The following is an 18,925-nucleotide window of genomic DNA, read 5'->3' on the forward strand; positions in this document are numbered from 1 at the left end:
AATAACACAACAGAAATGCTTTTCTTGAGCTCCAGTGAAGGTTTTGACAGGAAGGCCGTGGTATGTCTCAAAATTTCACCATAGGTTTCTCTTATTTTGGCTGCCAATGATTGCTTTATTCCCTATCCAACTAGCATTTGAGGCTTAGGAGATTTGGTTTATGGGAATCCTCCCTCCCAGTAGAATTTCTCTCTTGGCAACATTACTTTCAATGATGAAGTGCCATTGTTTGTCGTGTCTCTTTTCTTTTTGTTTTGACATTCAGAGCAATGAGTCATTTTTGCACAACAGGAAAAGACCAGATAGAGTTGGAAAAAGTTCAGTTCCTGGAGGATAGATGCTTTTATTTTTGTTTTAATTCATTTTCATTGAATATAGTTTTCTTTAACAAATAACTGATTCAAAATGTATACTGTGTATATAATTGTGAATATATATATATATATAATGTCAAAATGTTACACAGCTCCAACCACTAGAGGAGTAAGAAACAGAATGTGAAAATCATTCAGATGGTTCTTCTCCCTTCTTGGAAACAAAGAAAAATGAAAAAGAAAAAGAAAAGTGCACAGATTCACTTCAGAGTTTCCCCAGGGGAAATTTGGATTTCAAATAAATAAACCCCAAATTTTAACCCACACCAAATTTGCCAAGGACTTCTCACTCTTTTCTGTAAGCTGAAAAACAGACCTAGCTAGAAAGTGAAGAGTGCTCACTCAAGGGTGGAAAGGATGAAAACCATGAGTGTAATTAGAAGAGGGGTTTTGAGTGTGATTTTGACTTTTTTTTTCAAATGCCACATGCAGATAGTCAAGAGGATATAAACACAAAAAGAAAAGAGAAAAAGGAAAATCACTGCAATATGGTGAGGGGAATTTAATCTTGTAGTGTCCTGGGCAAAATCTTATCTTCAATGGATTATCTACAGTGCAGCGGCCAGAAGGAAGGACCACCAGTAAGACAGTGTGGTTTGCAAAAAGCAACAATGAAAACTGGAAAACTACAGTAGTTATAGCTTTTAAAATACCCTGCCAACGTGTCCAAAAATCTCAAAGACCTGAAGACGCTAGAATGTCGCCGGACGTTGCTTCTAGCAACTGAATACCTCATTGCTTTGACCTGTTTTGCCTTCCGCTCCTTTGCCCGCACCCTCAAGAGCCTAATGGAGTCATAAATTATTGCTGGTCAGCACCAGCTGTCACTTCTTAGTTAGGACAGTGTTTTTTTTTTTTCAATATTATTAACCCACGTTTTATTAGGAGCAATGGTTACTCTGGAAGTGGTAGGACATGGTAGGTAGGTCTGAAGTGCTTCTTTTGCAATATTAACATTCGATTGTGTTAGCAATATCTTCATTAACCGTTATTCAGCCATTTCTAGAGGCCTTTGATGCCATGATGCCCAGTGACGTTATGCTAGGCAGTGGCTTTGATTTTAATATGTGGTTGATCTGAGCATCTCAGCTATATACATTATATATGGATACATCCCTCCGAAGGAGTCCTCTATCTGTTACTGGAAGAGATCTGCAGGTGAAGTCTTCTGATCAATGAATTTCCATGGAGCTGGTTGCAGAAGCAAAGCACAACAGAGGCGGCCAGTTCCCTGGATAGCACAGACACACAAGGTAGTGAGTGGATAGAGCATCCAGAATGAAGGATGCTATCTTTGGTCACAAATTAGCTTTATAGTTAAGGAAGATGTGGAAGAAGGGGGGGTGGGAATCAAAGGGCTCTATATCTGCTAACAGTGGCAATGTCAGGGGAATCCCATTGATTAGGCCAGTTAGGTCATTCTTCTAAGGAAGTGGAAAGTTGCATATTGAGTGAATGTGTGGTTTCTGGTGTGAGAACTGGGCAGTCCTTCATTGGGCCTCTTGCTTTGAGTCCTCCTTGCAGAAATGCCGAAGGAGTTGCTGGAGATCGCGCTGGAGGTCATCCTGCTCCAGTGCCTCTGCTACGTCCTCCAGCTGCTCCAGGTCAATGCGTGTCCCACGCTGGTCCTTCACCACAGCCCTCTTCTGTGTACTCGCCTTACTCATTGTTGTCCTAGAAGAGAGAAGAGATGTTTGTACTCTTCATTGGGAAAAGGCAGCTGGTAGGTCTGAGGGTAAACTGATATTAAAGTGGTTCTTGACTTCATTCTAGGTAATTCCATACCAAATGACTAGTATAACTACACCTGCCTTTTTTGTGTGTGCCAGTCCTGGGGACTTAAACTCGGGGCCTAGTTGCCATCCCTGAGCGTTTGTGCTCAGAGCTAGCACTGGATCACTTGAGCCACCGCTCCACTTCTGGCTTTTTGGTAGACAATTGGAGATAAGAGTCTTATGGACTTTCCTGGTTGGACTGGCTTCAAACTGTGATCTTCACGAATCCTCCTGAGTAGCTTTATAAGTGTGAGCCCCCTGTCTCCAGCTTCATCTATTTCTTTTAAACATGATTCCCATATCCAGAAACTTTACTCATGAGTTTTTAAAAAGTTTTTTATTTGGAAGACAATGTATTTTTTAATCTTTAGGAAGTAATTGAAACCATTCTTGAATAGGATAGTCTCAAAAAGAAACCATGTCATCAGTTGTGTTTTGGTTAAGTGGCAATGATCTAAAAAAGCCTTGTCCATCCTTAAAAAATGATTCCACTTTTTTGACAGGCTAAGAAAATCCTTTGAAATTTAACGTGTGCAAAACACTTTAGCTAACTGTTTCATTCTTAAAATCATTTTGCCATCCCATTTCCCCAAATTATTCTTGAATAGAATATTGCCATGAGTCACAGATCTTTAAAAACAGAATGATTATTTGCTCAATATACAAGAAAAGCAACTATTCTCATAAGAGGCCTACAAGGCTTCCTGTGGAGTTGAGGAAGGAGAAAGAGAGAGAGAGAAAGCGTCCTCTGCAAGGAAAATGTTACTTCTGTATTTTCAGAACCATAGTATTTTGCTCCTTTAGTATATCCTACTATACTTCATCATCAATCTGACATATTCCTGCTATTCATTGGACTAATGATTACTTAAGAGGCAAGCCCAGTGGCTCACAACTATAATCCAGCTGATCAGGAGACTTGAGATCTGAGGATCATAGTTCATAAGACTCATCTTCAATTAACCAAAAAAGACACAAGTGGAAACATGGCTCAAATGGGTAAAGTGCTACTCCTGAGTGAAAAAGCTAAAGGACAGTACTCAGACACTGAATTCAAGCCCCAGTGCTGGCTCAACAACAACAAAAATATATGTAAGAGGCTATCACTCATCATTACATTTCATACAATTATTGCATCATGATGCAATAATTTCATTCTCTGTTCTTCTTACTGCCTACTTGGAAGTATTGGATGAATGTTATCTATATCATTATAACAAACACAGAAACTCAATCTTTGAGAATTAAAGCAACGTCTCCCATTTGAAACATTAGCATGTCCTGGTTCCAAAAGTCCAGCGTCCCAGAGCCTGAATCCTCAATGACAAAACCCTACATCTACACTCAAACCAGTAAAGGGAAGGACCAGTATTGGCTCTTTGAGCCAGCATTATCTCTATGGATTCCAAGTGTTCAGAGGTGAGAAGCTCTGCGTACCACCCAATACCTCTACACATTCATTAAGCTCATCCCGAGTTATGAAAATGACTTACTTCAGACAAAATACTTTCAACTTTCTTTTAAACATCCCTTCCCGCCCCCCCCTCTTCTCTCACATTCTCTTACTCTCCCCTCGGATACTGCATGGATTATTTTGCATTTGAAGATAGACTTAATTTTGTTCTTCTCGATTAAAAAAAAAGTTAAACTTGATTGCAATGGTTGAAGTCAGATTATGTTTTTCTAACTATTGAATAGCTTAACTTTATTTCCTCCCCCCACAAAAAAAAAAAAAAAAGGATAAAGATCTGACAGAAAGTAGGCTTCACTGCGTTAGTGTCACAAGCTTGACCTCAATCTCCGGATATTTTCCTACATTTTCTGCAAGTGTATGCAGATGAGCATACTCATGAATATGATATATGCATATGGTCAAAACACCTTCAGTAGGTTGAGTGACTAACTGTGGGAATCAAATAGACTAAATCCATAGCTTCAAATTCAACTGCTACAATGGAGCACCTCACAGATCCTCTGACTCTAGGGCACACAGCGGTTGCATAATTTCATCAGAACAACTGAATAAAAGACTTCAACGTGAGATGAAGCATTTTTCTCCTTAATTCATGAGTGTTTTAAGGTTCTAAGAGAACAATTGTACCCTTTCAAATTCCTAGCTGCTACTGCTTTTCACATTTGATTGGAGGGTGGGATGGTGACAGAACCTTTAATTTTGCTGTTCTAATTATTATGTTCTGAGAGCTTAAAATAGCTGGTAGAGTACTATACATGATCATCTTTTCTTTTCAATGAAATGAAAGGCACAATAGTAACTTGGATTCCCATTGTGTCTCCACCCCACCCTCCACCCCCCACCCGAAAGAAGCTGAGAACATTCTGTTAATCTTGATAGCACTCATAGTGCAGCTACAAGACCACCTGAAGGGTGCTCAAGCTCATGTATCAAATCCATGGCAGTTCACTGCATCGCACTGCTAGTGGTCTTCTTATTTTTCTTCTTTACCTTATGTGAAGGTACTTGTACAAAGGGATTTCTAGTCAACCAATCAGTTTGTAAATACAATGCATCTTGATCCATGCCACCCCTTCCATCATGCTCCTCCCTCTTTCCCAATGCCACCCAGCCAGTACCCTTCTATCTGCAGAGAAAGTACCATGTAGTACCACCTCCCACACTTTTTTTGCTTCCTAAATCCCCCAGTTCAGCATCACTAGATACACTCCCATTTCTGGGCATCCAAGTCATGCTTACATTTACTTGTCACTTGCATGCAGAGTCGTGAAACATCATGTTAAAAGCATGGTGTACCCATAAGTAATGACTGGCTGTGACTGAGCTGAATGTAGCTTGTCCCCAAATTGAGTTGTGAGCAATTGATTAGATAAAGCATCTCTCCTTGTGCTCTTTAACTCTATCAGTCACCAGTGCCTTGACTTTAACTACATTAGTGACACTATAGAGAGGTAAATAAGCCCCAGGGAGTCTGGCTGTGTAAAGTTATGCCTCACAATCACTGTGCCTCTGGGTTAAATTCAGGGGGGAGAGGATGGGTGTAGGAGGTGGGGGAAGGAAGGGATAGTGGGGGAACAACAAGGGAGGGGTAACAATGCTCGACAAGAAATGTACTCATTGCCTGACTCATGTACAGCATGCCTGGCTCATGTACAGCATCTTTACAATAAAGTAAAATTTAAAAAAATGAAGTATCAGGAGATGCTCTAGGTGCAGTACAACAACATATCTGAGCAAAGACCTAAAATATAGAAGAGTTAGCCATTCCTGAGGGTTTCCAGGGGATTTGCCATGGTTCTATCCTTCTTAAAACTGGAAATGTGTTTCATAGTGTTAGTTGGCAAAGCATCACACCATGCTAACCCAAACCTTTTAATTATTGATCCATCCTCTTTTAGGATCTCATTCTCTACTAAACTGGGAAAGTGAACCTTCAGGTGGCTACCTGTGTAACTCAAAGCCTGGGGTGGGAAAGAAGGAAAACAAGGTATCACTTATCATAGACCAATTTTCAATCTATCCGCTGCTTTGCAAATCCACAGTCGGTATGAAAGAAGATATCTGAATAGGTATAAAAGTAGTTCCCAGGAGTTGATCTGTGAATTGAGTTTTATTTAACAAGTCCTTGAAAATTCTTCCCATTCTATGAAGGATTTCTTTACATTATGTTACAAAAATCTGCTAACTAACATCCATAATGCCTGACTGAATTTCTTTCTTGCCTGACTCCTTTCTTCCTCCTGGGCAGAGCTGAATAATAAATACAATTACCACAGGCAAAATCATAGAAATGAAGTCCAGTGTGTAAAAACTCAGAAAACTTAGCCACTGAACATTCAAGATTACCAGTTGTCAAATGTGAAGACCTGGAAATATCTAGCGATGATTTGCCTGTAATGTCCAAATACATTTACATACATTTTAAATACGTTTTGCAGACATAGATAATTTTAAACACTCCTGGGAAACAAAGCCAGGGCCTTGTTAATGCTTAACAAGCATTACAAGAGATACAGATGCAGCCCTGGTCTGCGACTAGAAGAGAATACATCTCTGCATGTAACTTCAAAATGGTTCAATAACAAAAATATCTTTTGTAATTATTTGCATGTGTTTTGGGACCATATGTATTTCAGAATTTAGATTGCTAATAGATATCATGATGAATCCATTGTGCATTACAAATATACCAGAAAGATACAACATCCTGTAATCAAACTCCATTTATACTCACACAAAATCTATAAATCTTCACTTGATGTATTATAAAAAGGCTCCATATAGTTTTATGCTAGATCATGTCAGGTGTTAGGTGAGGCTTATCGAGGAGGTCATGCCAAGTCTTACTAGTTTGTGCTTAACTTAGAAAATTCATTTTGATCTTTGGAATATTCAAACTTGGAACTCAGAATAAGAGTCTATAGAGTTACCACTGAAAACCCATTTTCTAATTGCTGAGAACCAGCAATGGTTATTCTTTTTCATGAACAGATATCAATAATTTTATCTAAATTTCTTTAGTGCCTATCATTGTTAATATTGAGAATATTAGCAAGCCAAGTTAATTTGTAGTACCTTTGCTTCTTTTCCTTATAAACTGGGATAATAGGGCATTGCTGTTGTTCTTATGTAAGGTACACTTTACTTCTGACGTTCTGATTTTGGCTTAGTCCAAGTGAATCTGAATAGTTTTGGATTTTTCAAAGCTCATAGGCTGGCTAGGATGAAGGCTACAGGTTGAGCAAACATTCCTTCTCCATATGCATTATTCAAACAGGAAATAAAGTCTCTTGAATTGGTCTAGAGCCTTCTATGAAGTCACGTATGAGATGATACAATGGCGATGTCCACTTTAAACACAATGCAAACATAAAGCACATGTACAAAGCAAATAAAACAAGGTAGAATGCTTCTATACCTCTTCAAAGTCATCTTTGGCTGAAGGAAGATCAGTGGCTAGCCTAGAATCCCCCAGATGCTTTTCCATCCTCTCTCCACGTACCATAGTTGTCTTAACAACTTTGCTGACTCTACGGCCTTCTACTGGTTCAGCCTGAAATTGTGAGGTGCTGGACAAAATGCTGGGTTCAGATAAAGTTACCTGATGGACACACAATACACAATTTCTGATGAACACAATATGACAAATAATGAAACTAATAATGTTGAAGGAAAACAACACATGATGACTGGAGTATAATCTGCTGGACTTCTAGCAAACATTATTTTGGAAATAAGAATCATAATTGGCTGGGGATATGTGTTTAATGATTGTTTCCATTGGACCTACTCAACCAGTTAATCAGCCACTTGGATAGAAATGCATGGGTCCATTTTATTTTGTTGTTGTTGTTTGTATGTTTTTGTTTTATACTGAGGCTTGAACACAGGGCCTCATGCTTTCCCTCAGCTTTTTCTACTCAAGGCTAACATTCTACCACTTGAGTAAGCTCCATTCTTGTTTTTTTGCTGGTTAACTGGAGATAAGAGTCTATGGATTTTCCTATCTGGAATGGCTTTGAACTGTCATCCTCAGTTCTTAGCCTCCTGAGTAGCTAGGATTACAGGTGTGAGCCACTGGCACTGGGCTCAGGATGTGAAAATCACACATTAATCTAGAGTGGCCTTTGGAAGACAGGGGTAACAATCAGGCCAGAGCACCTCAAGACTTCATATCTTCATAGCTTACTTGCCAGAAAATAGAATTTCATTCTTTATTTTGTTGTTGGTTATTTTTTTTGTTGGTCTTTTTTTTGTGGTTATTGTTGAACTTAGGGCCTGAGCACTGTCCCTGAGCTTTTTTTTTTTTTTTTTTTGGTCAGTCATGTGGCCTGAATTCTGGGCCTGGGCACTGTTCCTCAGCTCTTGAGCTCAAGGCTAGTGCTCTACCATTTCAGCCATAGTGCCACTTCCAGCATTTTCTGCTTATGTGGTGCTGAGGAATTGAACCCAGGGACTCATGCATGCAAGGCAAGCACTCTACCACTGAGCCACCTTCTCAGCCCCCCCTGAGCTTTTTATGATCAAGGCCACAGCACCACTTCCAGCTTGGTCTGTGGTTAATTGGAGATAAGAGTCTCATAGCCTTTCCTGATGACTTCAAACTGCAATCCTCAGATCTCAGCCACCTGAGTAGCTAGGAGTACAGGGATGAGCCTAGCAGAATTTCATTCTTTGACTTTGGGATTTCTGCCATCGTTAACTATGAGTTAAATAGAAATAAAAATGACAAAACAAGGACAATGAGAATAATGGTAACAAAGCTCCTAAGAGGTTATTTGAAAATTATACAAAGTCATGAAACAGGAAAAAATGGAGTATGTAAAGACAGCAGATTTTCATAGAAAGACCAACAGGAACATAGAATCTCCTTCATCTCCCTTGAACTCCAATTTGTTCTCTAGGCAAATAGGACTTGGACAACTGGTTGACCTCACCTCTGACTGTTCAGTGTCACTCTTCAACACCACACGTTTTATAACTTTGGAATAGCCATCCCCATCCTCGATGCTGATAGGTTCCTGGGGCATCCCTTGCATGGTAATCTCTTCTTTCTCTGTGCCATCAGAGGCTACATACCGTCTAATGATTTTCCTAGTAACCTGAAATACAGTTCATGGATGTGTCTTGTTTCTGGGTTGCACCACTGGAGTGATTAAAAAAATATTAAACAGAAAGTGTGAAATTAGCCATGTAAGAAAACACAAGCCAGTACCTTCTTCACGACGGTGTGTCCATGTTCGTCAATATACTCTTCTTCTGTGACGGTTTCTGGGGGTATGTCAGGCATATCATCGCCCTAAGTAGTTGAAACAAGAGGTTTACTTTACTCTTTGCACTGTTCCTGAGGAACCCTGTCCAAGTGCTTATAATGGGAGGAATGTTAGAAAACCAAAGGTGAGGCTGAAAAGCATTCCTGAGATGCAAAATTCCTATCTGATTATTTAAAAAAAGAAGAAGAAGAAGAAGCAGGTGAGTAATAACATGCATAGGAGGTTGTAATCAAAGTTAGGTAAACAAAGGAACAAATAACACAAGATAAATAGATTAGCAAGAACTGAAGAATGTAATCTTCCTGCTGTCTGCTTTCTTGGAGGTGGGCTGCAGATGTGGCTGCCATTGCATTTCTTTATCAACAAAAAGGGGAAAGTGAAGGGCTGCTTTCCAGTGGTCATGCATTACTGAAGGAACATGCCAAGCTTCTATTGCTCCAGGTGCATCACTCTGTAAGGGTACATGGACAGAACTGCCCCAGACGTGCAGCATGGTCAATAGCTAGTACCTGAATAATAACTCTTCGGCGGACAACCCTGGTAGTTACCATCGCCTCCTCATCAGAGCTGACCTCCAGCTCCCCTAATTCCTCCATTATCTCCTGGTGGAAGCACGGAAGCACCCAGTTGTTTTACTTTTTGAAATTAACTTTTTCTATGTAGTTTACATTGAACACATGATCTTCCTACCACAGCCTCCCGGATATGGAGTTACAGGAATACACCACTGTGCCCAGCTATCTCGTTGAATTTCACATGCTAAGAAATGACTTCTCTGCTGCATTCTGCTTTAACTCACACTGTGTTCTGAAAGTTTTATTCATGGTGGAATATTTTGGTGGAAAAATCAGATGTGTGGTATGGTCTCAAGCATCAACAAGTATATGTAGTTTTTTAGTTCATGGAATGGGGAAAAATACCCATGATTCTGAGAGTTGTCGGAGAAATCATCTGTCAAAATCTGTCTAAAGAAGTATCTTTCCCACCTAACTTATACTATGGAAAACTCCTAATGAATAGCTGAAAGAAATGTTTCCAAACCTTGTGGGCAGCATAGTGCAGCGTTGTAAGCCATAAGGTTCTTGTTTAGACTTGAAATTATTAACTCACACCTGTAGGCATGGCTCATGCTTGCCCTAGAACTTTCCACAGGAAGTCATCATTTCCCATAGCTACTATCTAGTTGTTAGCACATTTCCCTGGCATTGACAAGGTCAGGATATGAATAATATTAGGTTTGTTTGGAGAAGTTACAAATCAGACTAAATGGGTTTGACCTAAAGTCAAAGATGAGACTAAGAACATAATTTAAGATTAAAGCTATGTCTTACAAATTACTCTTTCCTGAGGAATAGCTTTGTTTCCTTCCTTTTCCATCCTTTCTTCCCTTTTCTTCTCCCTTCTTGTCATTTTTCTCACTCACCTGTCTGACAGTTTACTACGTAGCTAAAGCTGGCTCTAACTCTCAATCTCACTGCCTCAACCTCTTGAGAGCTCTGGGACTACAGGCATGTCATATCTATCTTGGATTTTTAATTTTTGTAAAAGGAAAAAAAATCTCAATTTGCTTAACATATCTAAAAATATCCTAGCTAGAAGTTGGGCACCAATGGTTTACACTTGTAATCTTAGCTGTTTAGGAAACTGAGATCTGAGGGTCATGATTCTAAGCCAGCCCGGGCAGGAAAGTTTGTGAGACTCTTACCTCCAATTAAATACCAAGAAGCTGGAAGTAGAGTTGTGGCTCAAATGGTAGAGTGCTAGCCTTGAGCAAGAAAGCTCAGGGATGGCACTCAGGCCCTGTATTCAAGCCCAGGACTGGTACAAAAATCCTAGTTAGAATTCTCTGCTAAAGAAAAACATACAAATTCTAAACAAAATTGTAATTTAATACGGCCAACAAGATTAGTAACTAAAATTGGAAGTTCAGTTTTCATATTATGAACATGAGAACTTAAGGGTCAACACATAAGTGATCAGATATAAGTGGAAACCCATCAAGAATGCATGGGACAGGCCTGGATAAGGCATGTAGAATGCAGAAGGACTTAGCAACCCGTATATGCATAGAATAGATTGAACAAAAAATTCACCAATAATTTTTTGAAGTCTACACATCACTTGGCCAACCACTTGGTTCTCAGGCCAAGATTGATAACTTTTAACCCCAAAACATGAAGGAGACATTTTACTAAAATTCACAGGAGCCAAGAATTTGAGATGAATAATTCTGTACAGAAACAAATATAGGTTAGAAAGCAATTCATGTGGTGATTTCATTTTTTACCTTTGCTGCCAAAACCAAGACACGTGCATGTACACACACACATGCACACACACACACACACACACACACACACACACACACACACACACACACACACACACACACACAGACTTCTCCTGTGCCTGAAGCTTTCTTCATTTCAGCTGTGCTTCTAATAAATCCTGGAATCAGATAATATTACCCTCCTTGTGAATAAAAACCAGTGCTTTTTAATTGTATGCCACTTTTCCCTCAAAAGATTCCAATTCTGTTCTAAGGAACTCTTCTAAGGAACTGAGGTATATCAACTAATCTCCAGATACGGAACCCACAGAGACCACATTTTATGAATAAATGAGTTGACTGTCTCTCCTAAGAGGATCTGTGTCTCTCTTTTTGCAACTTTAAAACTCAGGGACATGGTGAGAAAATCTTGTGTTGCTCTGAGGCATTTTTGCACTTAAAAACAATGAGTCTACATATCGTTTTTTCTTCCTAGGCTATTTCTAAAATAAACCTAAGGAAATCTAACTTGGAAATGATCCTTCCTCAATTGAGGAAAGTTTGTCTAAGACATTGCACAGTCCTACTTTGAGTAGATTTGTCACCAGATGGTACAAACAGATCTCAGGACTGATGGCAACAGCATGTCTGTCCCAGAAGTTCTACCTAAGACTCTCACAAATCTCTGACTATTCTTTCACTTCAGTATTTACTTTGTTGTTAGTGGTGATGATTGTGGAGTTTGAAAAAAGGGTCTGGGTGCTGTGCCTGTGTTCTTTTTGCTCAAGGCTAGCTAATACTCTACCACTTTGAACCATAGCTCCACTACTGGTTTTGGAGTGGTTAATTGGGGATAAGAATCTCACAGCGACTGGAGATCTCATAGGAATCTGCCTGGGCTTGCTTCAAATCATGATCTTCAGATCTCAGCCTACTGAGTAACCAGGATTACAGGCATGAGCCACCAGTGTCGAGCTACAGTGTTCATTCTGACTAGCAAAAGTGTTTCCAATGATCCACTAGAGTTTATGATCCCATAGCTTCCTGGTTTAGATAGAACCATTGGCTTTCTGATTCTGAAAAGGACGAAGGTTTTCCCATGACCTAGTTTAATAGAAATTAATTTAACATTTATTTTGTTTTGTTTGAATTCCAAAAAAAAATCATCAGAGAAACAGAAACTAAAAAGTATGTATACTTTGTTAGAGGGGGCCAGCAAACAAGAGCATCTTACCTTTTCAAAAGCTGCATCTGTATCCTGCCTTGCCAAGGCCTGTGGGTGGTCCTCAGCTGACTCTTCTATCACCAGGCTGGTTTTCGGTGGAGAACTCTCCTCCTTGGGCTTAGGGGACTCTTCCGGTTCTTGCACAATGGGAGAGCAGCTTGGCTCACTGGATGTTGGTGTGTGGAGGTACATTCTCTCCTCCTCATGTGGGGTACTCCTGATCTCTTCAGGAGTCTTGCTGGGAGAGGCAGGTACTGTTGTGGCCTTTTGAGTCTTTGGCCCTTCTGCTCCTGGAGTAGTTACACTGGAAGGGAAAAGCCAAATTATACCCCAGCAGCATTTGTACTTTTCCTACCCAAGCAAGGAACTTGGAAGGGAAGATGAAACTGGTCTTCACAGTCCATGATAGCTAAGACTGGTTATGTAAGTTTGGTCAAGAAAGAAATCTGAAGAAAGATAATATTGTAAGATAGAGTACAGTTACAGCTTCATTTACTGGTATGATGAAATCCCATATTCTTAGATATAAATTATGTTGAAATGCATTATTGTTTTATAACCTTTATCAAGTACGTAAGCTATAAATTCATCTTTCTATTTTTTTCCTTTTGGATTTTATTTTTCTTTTGTGCCAGACTTTTCTACCTAAGACTGGTGCTATAACACTTAATCCACATCTTCACTTATGGCCTTTTTCTGGCAGCTTAACTGGAGATAAGAGTCTTACTGATGTTTCTGCCCAGGCTGGCTTGGAACCACAATCCACAGATCTCAACCTCCTGAGTAGCTAGGATTACAAGCAGAAGCCACTGGTTACCAATTCATATTCTCAAATTTTAAACTAGAAATATTTTTGCTCCTTTTTATCGTTAGTGTAATTTTCTATCATGCTATTGATATTCAATAATAAAAGGCTTTTTGGTGTTCCTTCCTCTTCCTCCAGTTTTTTCCTTTGTCCTTCTCTCTTTCTTGCCCAACCATTCAGCTTTCCCCTGCTTCTGCAGGTAGATGAGAGGAGGGACTTGAGGGAAAAAAGCTTGATGTTGTGTCATTTCTTTGAGCTCATTTCTTTGTCCCTCTACCCATGATTCGGTGACCAGAAAACAATACTCCCTTCATGACAAAGGAAGGACTATGATGCCATCATCTCATGATAGTGTACTTGCCTCTCTGATATGTTTTCTCTGCCTGGAGAACCATTCTCAATGAATTAACTCTTTCTTTTGTACCTACAAAATTCAGAGTTTGAGTTCTGAACTACATTGCTCTGTAACTTCCTTTAGCCAGACAATATCTCAAAAATTCCTCTTTACAATTTATTATTTACTCTAACCTTATTCTACCTCATTTTAGTGGTGTTTAATGTTGGGCAAATAATTTGTGTTGTATTTCTGTTTCTATATTTAGTTACTTTGTACAGTTGCTGAAATACTTTGTGGGTTGTCAAATGTACAGTGCCTCTATTCATCCCCTAAACCAGTCATGGTCCAATGGACCATGCTACCATTTTAGAAGCATTACCAATGTAGCAATCATTGTAAATAACAACTGTATTGAGAGTAAAGAAGGTACCGCAATGCTATAAGTAACAACTGTGTTGTCTAGATGATACTTTTTTTTTTTTTGGTCGGTCATGGGGCTTGAACTGTGGGCCTGGGTGCTTTCCCTCAGCTCTTCAGCTCAAGGCAAGTGCTCCACCACTTGAGCTACTGGGCCACTTCTGGTTTTCTGGTAGTTTATTGGAGATAAGAGTCTGCCGGGGCTAGCTTTGAACCATGATCCTTAGATCTCAGCCTCCTGAGTAGCTAGGTTTACAGGCATGAGCCATCGGTGCCCAGCTAGATGATGTTTTTACATGGCAAACAACGAAGTTACAGAAATGAAGAATGGAGTATGCATGTCATTATCATAGCTTATAGATATATAAGTAAAAACTCAAGGCACTTGAGACTGTGAAAAAAATCACAGATCTAGAAGTGAATCCAAGTAGGTCTCTATCATCTCTAATACGCAACACAATGATATGTCCTCAGTGTTTCAGGTTTTTATTTTTATTTTTAGTAGCTCTGGGATTGATGATAGGTAGATGCTTTTTGAATTATTTGCAACTATTTATGTCTGTATCTGCCTGGCACCTTTGTCATGTTTACTTTTGTTCTTTGGACCCACATTGAGCAGACTTTCTTTTGAAACTTACAAGTATTCCTGCCGATCTTCAGGCAGGTCTTGCATTTTCCCTGAGAAATCTTGTTGAACTTGTTCCTTGTGCACTTGTGGAGACAGCACTGGTTCTGAGGGGTCCACCTCAGCTTTGGGGGTACAATCCTGGAAAGTGGAATAGCCTCCAGAGATGTCTTCCTCAGAGACAATAGGTGGGTGATCGTAAGACTCGTTTTCTTTAGACACAGCTTGTTCTTCTTTCTGCTTGTGCCGGGCAGTGCAGAGCTCCTCTGGAAGTACTGAGAATCCTAGGGAGCAGAACAGATTAAATTAAGCTTTAGATGGAAGCTAGACCGAATAGGGAGGAAAGGCTCCCTTTAGGAGGTGATAGCTGAGCAATAGTCAAAAGAAATAGAGTGAAAAGCTCTATTGATCAGATTAGAAAACACTCTAGGGTGGGACAGAGAGAAAGCACCAGGAATTTGAAGCAGAAGAATAGATGAGTAGCAAGCAGATCAAACTTCTGGGACAGTGAGAGAGAGCTAGAGGTGGGAGGTGTCTTGCTACTTACTAATGCATGCCATCACTTAAATTACGAGATGAAATAAGCTACCACAAATGGCTTCGAGGAGGAGAGCAGTAAGGCAGAAAAACGTATGGAAAGAGAAGTTATCCTAGAAAGTAAGTGAAGAAAGTATTTAAGAAGGGATTAAATGTTTATGCCAAATGCTAGTAAGGAGCAAAGTCATTTGAACACTGAAATTTATCCATGGATTTGTCGACAAGGAAATAATTACCAGAGTCTACAAGACGGGCTGGAGTAGGGAAAGTTCTCACAAGATGAGGGGAGAAATACATGGTATATGTTGCGGTAAAAAGAGCTGTCTTGTTTTGTTCTAAAAGATGAGATCTGTTAAAGTATATCTCAATGGTACTGGGTCTGGCCTAGTTGTGGGAAGTCAGAATGGACACTGTAGGAATGAAGCCTCTGAGTGGAGAAAAGGGAATACAATTCAGCCCCAAGGAAGTGGTGATGGCTTTAGCTAGGCAAGCAATGTAATCTAAGGTGGGCTTGTGGCTCAAGTGGAAGAGCAACTTGTCTAGCAATTCCAAGGCCCTGAGTTCAAACCCATTACCACCAGAAAAGAAAAAAAAAGCAATGTGATCTACTATATTACAAGGTAGATTTTATGCACAGAGATTTATTCATCTTGGTAGATTTTGTAGTGGAAGGTTATGGACATTTGTTTGTAATTCTGTATTTCTAGAAGATATGAAAAATGATCATCAAGTAGGCATAGATAAAGAGAAATATTGGTAGTTTGAAGGAAGAAAGGAAGGTGTAACACAGAGGTGGGGGTGCTTGGAGTTTATAAATGAATGACAATAAATTAGAGAAAGTACAATATTAAAAAGGTGGTAAGGCTAGGTGCTAGTAGTTCAGAGGCTAAGAGCTGAGGATTGTGGTTCAAAACCAGTCCCAGAAGAAAAGTCTGTGAGACTCTTATCTCCAGTTAGCCAAAGAGCTGGAATAAGCAGTGGCTCAAGTAGTAGAGCAGCTAGCCTTTAGCATAAAAAAAATAAGGGAGAGTGCCTTGACACTGAATTCAAGGCCTACTTGTGACACACACACATGCACAATGGCTGGATATCACAGTGGATCTTGAGAATTTTTGTGCGGAAGGAAAAGAAAGAATAAGAGGGGCTGGGAAGGTGGCTCAGTGGTAGAGCGCTTGCCTTGCATGCCTGAGGCCCTGGGTTCGATTCCTCAGCACCACATAAGCAAAAAGAAAAAAGCTGGAAGTGGCGCTGTGGCTCACGTGATAGAGCACTAGCCTTGAGCTGAAGAGCTGAGGGACAGCACCCAGGCCCAGAGTTCAGGCCCCACGACTGGACCCTCCCCCCCAAAAAAAGAAAGAATAAGAGTACTGCTTTTTGAGTATGTGTTGCTCAGTAGTAAGTAATTAGTAATGGCGTAGTGTTGGTTGTGAGCATAAAATTCTGTGGCTGAGTAGAGTTACGAGATAATTATCAGACATCCTCAGAAACTGAGAAAAAGGAATTAGGTCAGATGTATTAATGTGGTAGAGTAACAGAGAATACATAATTGGGGAAGTTGTAAAAAAAAGCAAGGAAATCAAGGTAGCAAGGAAATGAAAGTGCTATCACTAAAGGTCTTTCTTGTAAAATGAGAGAAACAATAGGTCCAGCACCTGAACACACACACACACACACACACACACACACACACACACACACACACACAAAACACTTGTTTGACCTTCACTATGATCCAGTGTAATGGTCTGTTCAATTTCTGCATAGCTGTGACTGATGCGCTCCTGCAGCGTTTCTGTGCTGGTCTCCATGAGATGAACAATATCCATCCGGTTGATCTTGGTGAGGCATTCAATGAGGCTGGTATCTAAGAAAGTGTAGAATACATTAGCATTCATTACACTTGTTACATTTGAGAGGTGCTCTTTGAACATTTTTTCTTTCATTAAGTCGCCTTAGTAAATCTTTTGGCACATTGTATAGATAACAGCTATAAACTTAATTAGGGACTCTGTGAAAAGAAGCAGAGAGATAAAACACAGTTGTGATATGGCACTGACACAAGTTCAAAAAGTTGGAGTTCCAGATAACATATATGACCCCCAAGAAGATCCAAATTTCAGTTAACAAAATATATATTTAGGAAAAGTCTATTCCAAATATTGCAAGGAATGCTAAAGAAAAAAGTGCTTGTTGACTACCTAGCATTTAAATTCAACTGGCAATGATACTAAGAAGTATTAGAGCAAGGAATGATGCAGTAGATAGCTCACAGCATATCATTATGGAGACACTAGGGGAAGTGGAAAACATGGTCTGCTGAGAAGGTCTGTGTTTGATGATAAGCTACAGCTTATCACTTCCCATGTTATTCCACCAGGTAAGTCTGACTATAATGCATCATCTCATAGACACATCCCCTGATACTTTTCCTCTCACCTAAGTTTGTTTGGGGGGAGCAAAGGAAGTCAAAACTGAAAGTAATTCATCACCCATAAGACCACTGCAAGCAAAGCAATTGTGTCCATCATGGATATTTAGAAAATCTGGAGCTTGAATAACATGCCTGTTGGCAGCCAGTATCAATATCATTTCTTATTAGTTAACACTGTTTCCAGGCATGGACTACAAGACTTTCTTCGTGCCCCCTGTCTGTTTTAGAAATGACAATAGCTTATCTTCATTTGCCAACACTTCTTGAAAATAAGGGCATTTTATGTTACTATCTTCCTGGATGTATGAAAAAGTGGGGTGGTTCCAAGCTCAGTGCTGATGGCTCCCACCTAGAATACTAGCTACGCAGGAGACTGAGGTCTAAGGATTGAGTAGGTAAACCTATGAAATTCTCATCTCCAAATAACCACCAAAAGGTTATTTTGTAGCTCAAGTGAAAAGATGCTAGCACTGAGCAAAAAAGCTAGGGACAACACGGCAGTCCTGAGTTCAATACTGGCATATATATATATATATATATATATATATATATATATATACACATATATACATATATATTATATATATGTGTATATGTATATATACATATATATATATATATATATCCATCCACAAAAGAAAGGAAGGAAGGAAGGGAGAGAGGGAAGGAAGGGAGGGAGGGAAGGAAGGAAGGAGGGAGGGAGGGAGGAAATGAAGTGATTTGAATTGAGCAAGAAAGTTCCACTTTGTACATTTTACTTGGAGTTCTGCACATACCTGTAGCATGCTTCCCATCCCTTTCTAGCCAGTACTTCAGCAGTGCGTGGCTCTGGTCTTGAAGGGAGTTGGGGTTCTCAATTCGAATTTGATGAATTTGTTCCTCAGTGAAATCCAGTTCCCTTGCTAATTCTAGAAGAGAAGATAACTACTTTGTAAACACATTGATTTGCAGGCCTCTGCCTGTATACCCTGGTTTGTGACATGACAATGACATTTTCTTGCACTGCCATGAGCCTTTGGCTTTCTTTTATTTCTATACATTAGAAGTGGTTTGTGTTTATGTGCGTATGTGTGTATTTGATTTCTTAAAATACTAATCATGAGTATAGATCTTACCACTACCATCATGGAAATGGTAGTGATTGAAGTAGTACTGACAAACTACAAATAGTTGAAACCAGTTGATTCCAAAATGCAGACATGATCATTAATATGTTTATACTTTTAGCCAAGATAATGGAAAATAAATTACAAAATAGGAGAAATATATTACCATTTGTATAGAAGGGTTTAAAAATGGTTGTTTTATTGTTGTTGTCTTGCTCTGTAGCCTACGTTGGCTTCACACTCATAATTCTCCTGCCCCAGTCTTTCCTGAGTGCTG

At 39.6% G+C, this 18,925-nt stretch overlaps 1 protein-coding gene across 6 annotated transcripts in view; it reads right to left on the reverse strand.

Moving 5' to 3' along the window:
* Nucleotides 1–257: 257 nt before the first annotated feature.
* Nucleotides 258–18,925, reverse strand: part of Ank2 (ankyrin 2) — a 238,274-nt gene continuing 219,606 nt past the window's right edge. For 4 of the 6 annotated variants that reach the window (XM_042697574.1, XM_042697572.1, XM_042697573.1 and 1 more), the window contains 8 exons: nt 18,319–18,450; nt 16,832–16,975; nt 14,588–14,858; nt 12,400–12,694; nt 8,839–8,922; nt 8,561–8,725; nt 7,042–7,224; nt 1,946–2,048 (listed from right to left, as the gene is read on the reverse strand). In XM_042697574.1, the coding sequence (XP_042553508.1) occupies nt 2,034–2,048; nt 7,042–7,224; nt 8,561–8,725; nt 8,839–8,922; nt 12,400–12,694; nt 14,588–14,858; nt 16,832–16,975; nt 18,319–18,450 (1,289 nt within the window). In that variant the 3' untranslated portion in view covers nt 1,946–2,033. Of the gene's footprint in view, nt 2,049–5,492; nt 5,585–7,041; nt 7,225–8,560; nt 8,726–8,838; nt 8,923–9,405; nt 9,499–12,399; nt 12,695–14,587; nt 14,859–16,831; nt 16,976–18,318; nt 18,451–18,925 lie in introns of all 6 variants that reach the window. The other 2 variants (XM_042697569.1, XM_042697570.1) reach the window with 1 other exon arrangement.

Source organism: Dipodomys spectabilis, unplaced genomic scaffold (assembly GCF_019054845.1).
Source record: "Dipodomys spectabilis isolate Male_0828 unplaced genomic scaffold, ASM1905484v1 ptg000225l, whole genome shotgun sequence".
In the NCBI taxonomy this organism is placed as follows: domain Eukaryota; kingdom Metazoa; phylum Chordata; class Mammalia; order Rodentia; family Heteromyidae; genus Dipodomys; species Dipodomys spectabilis.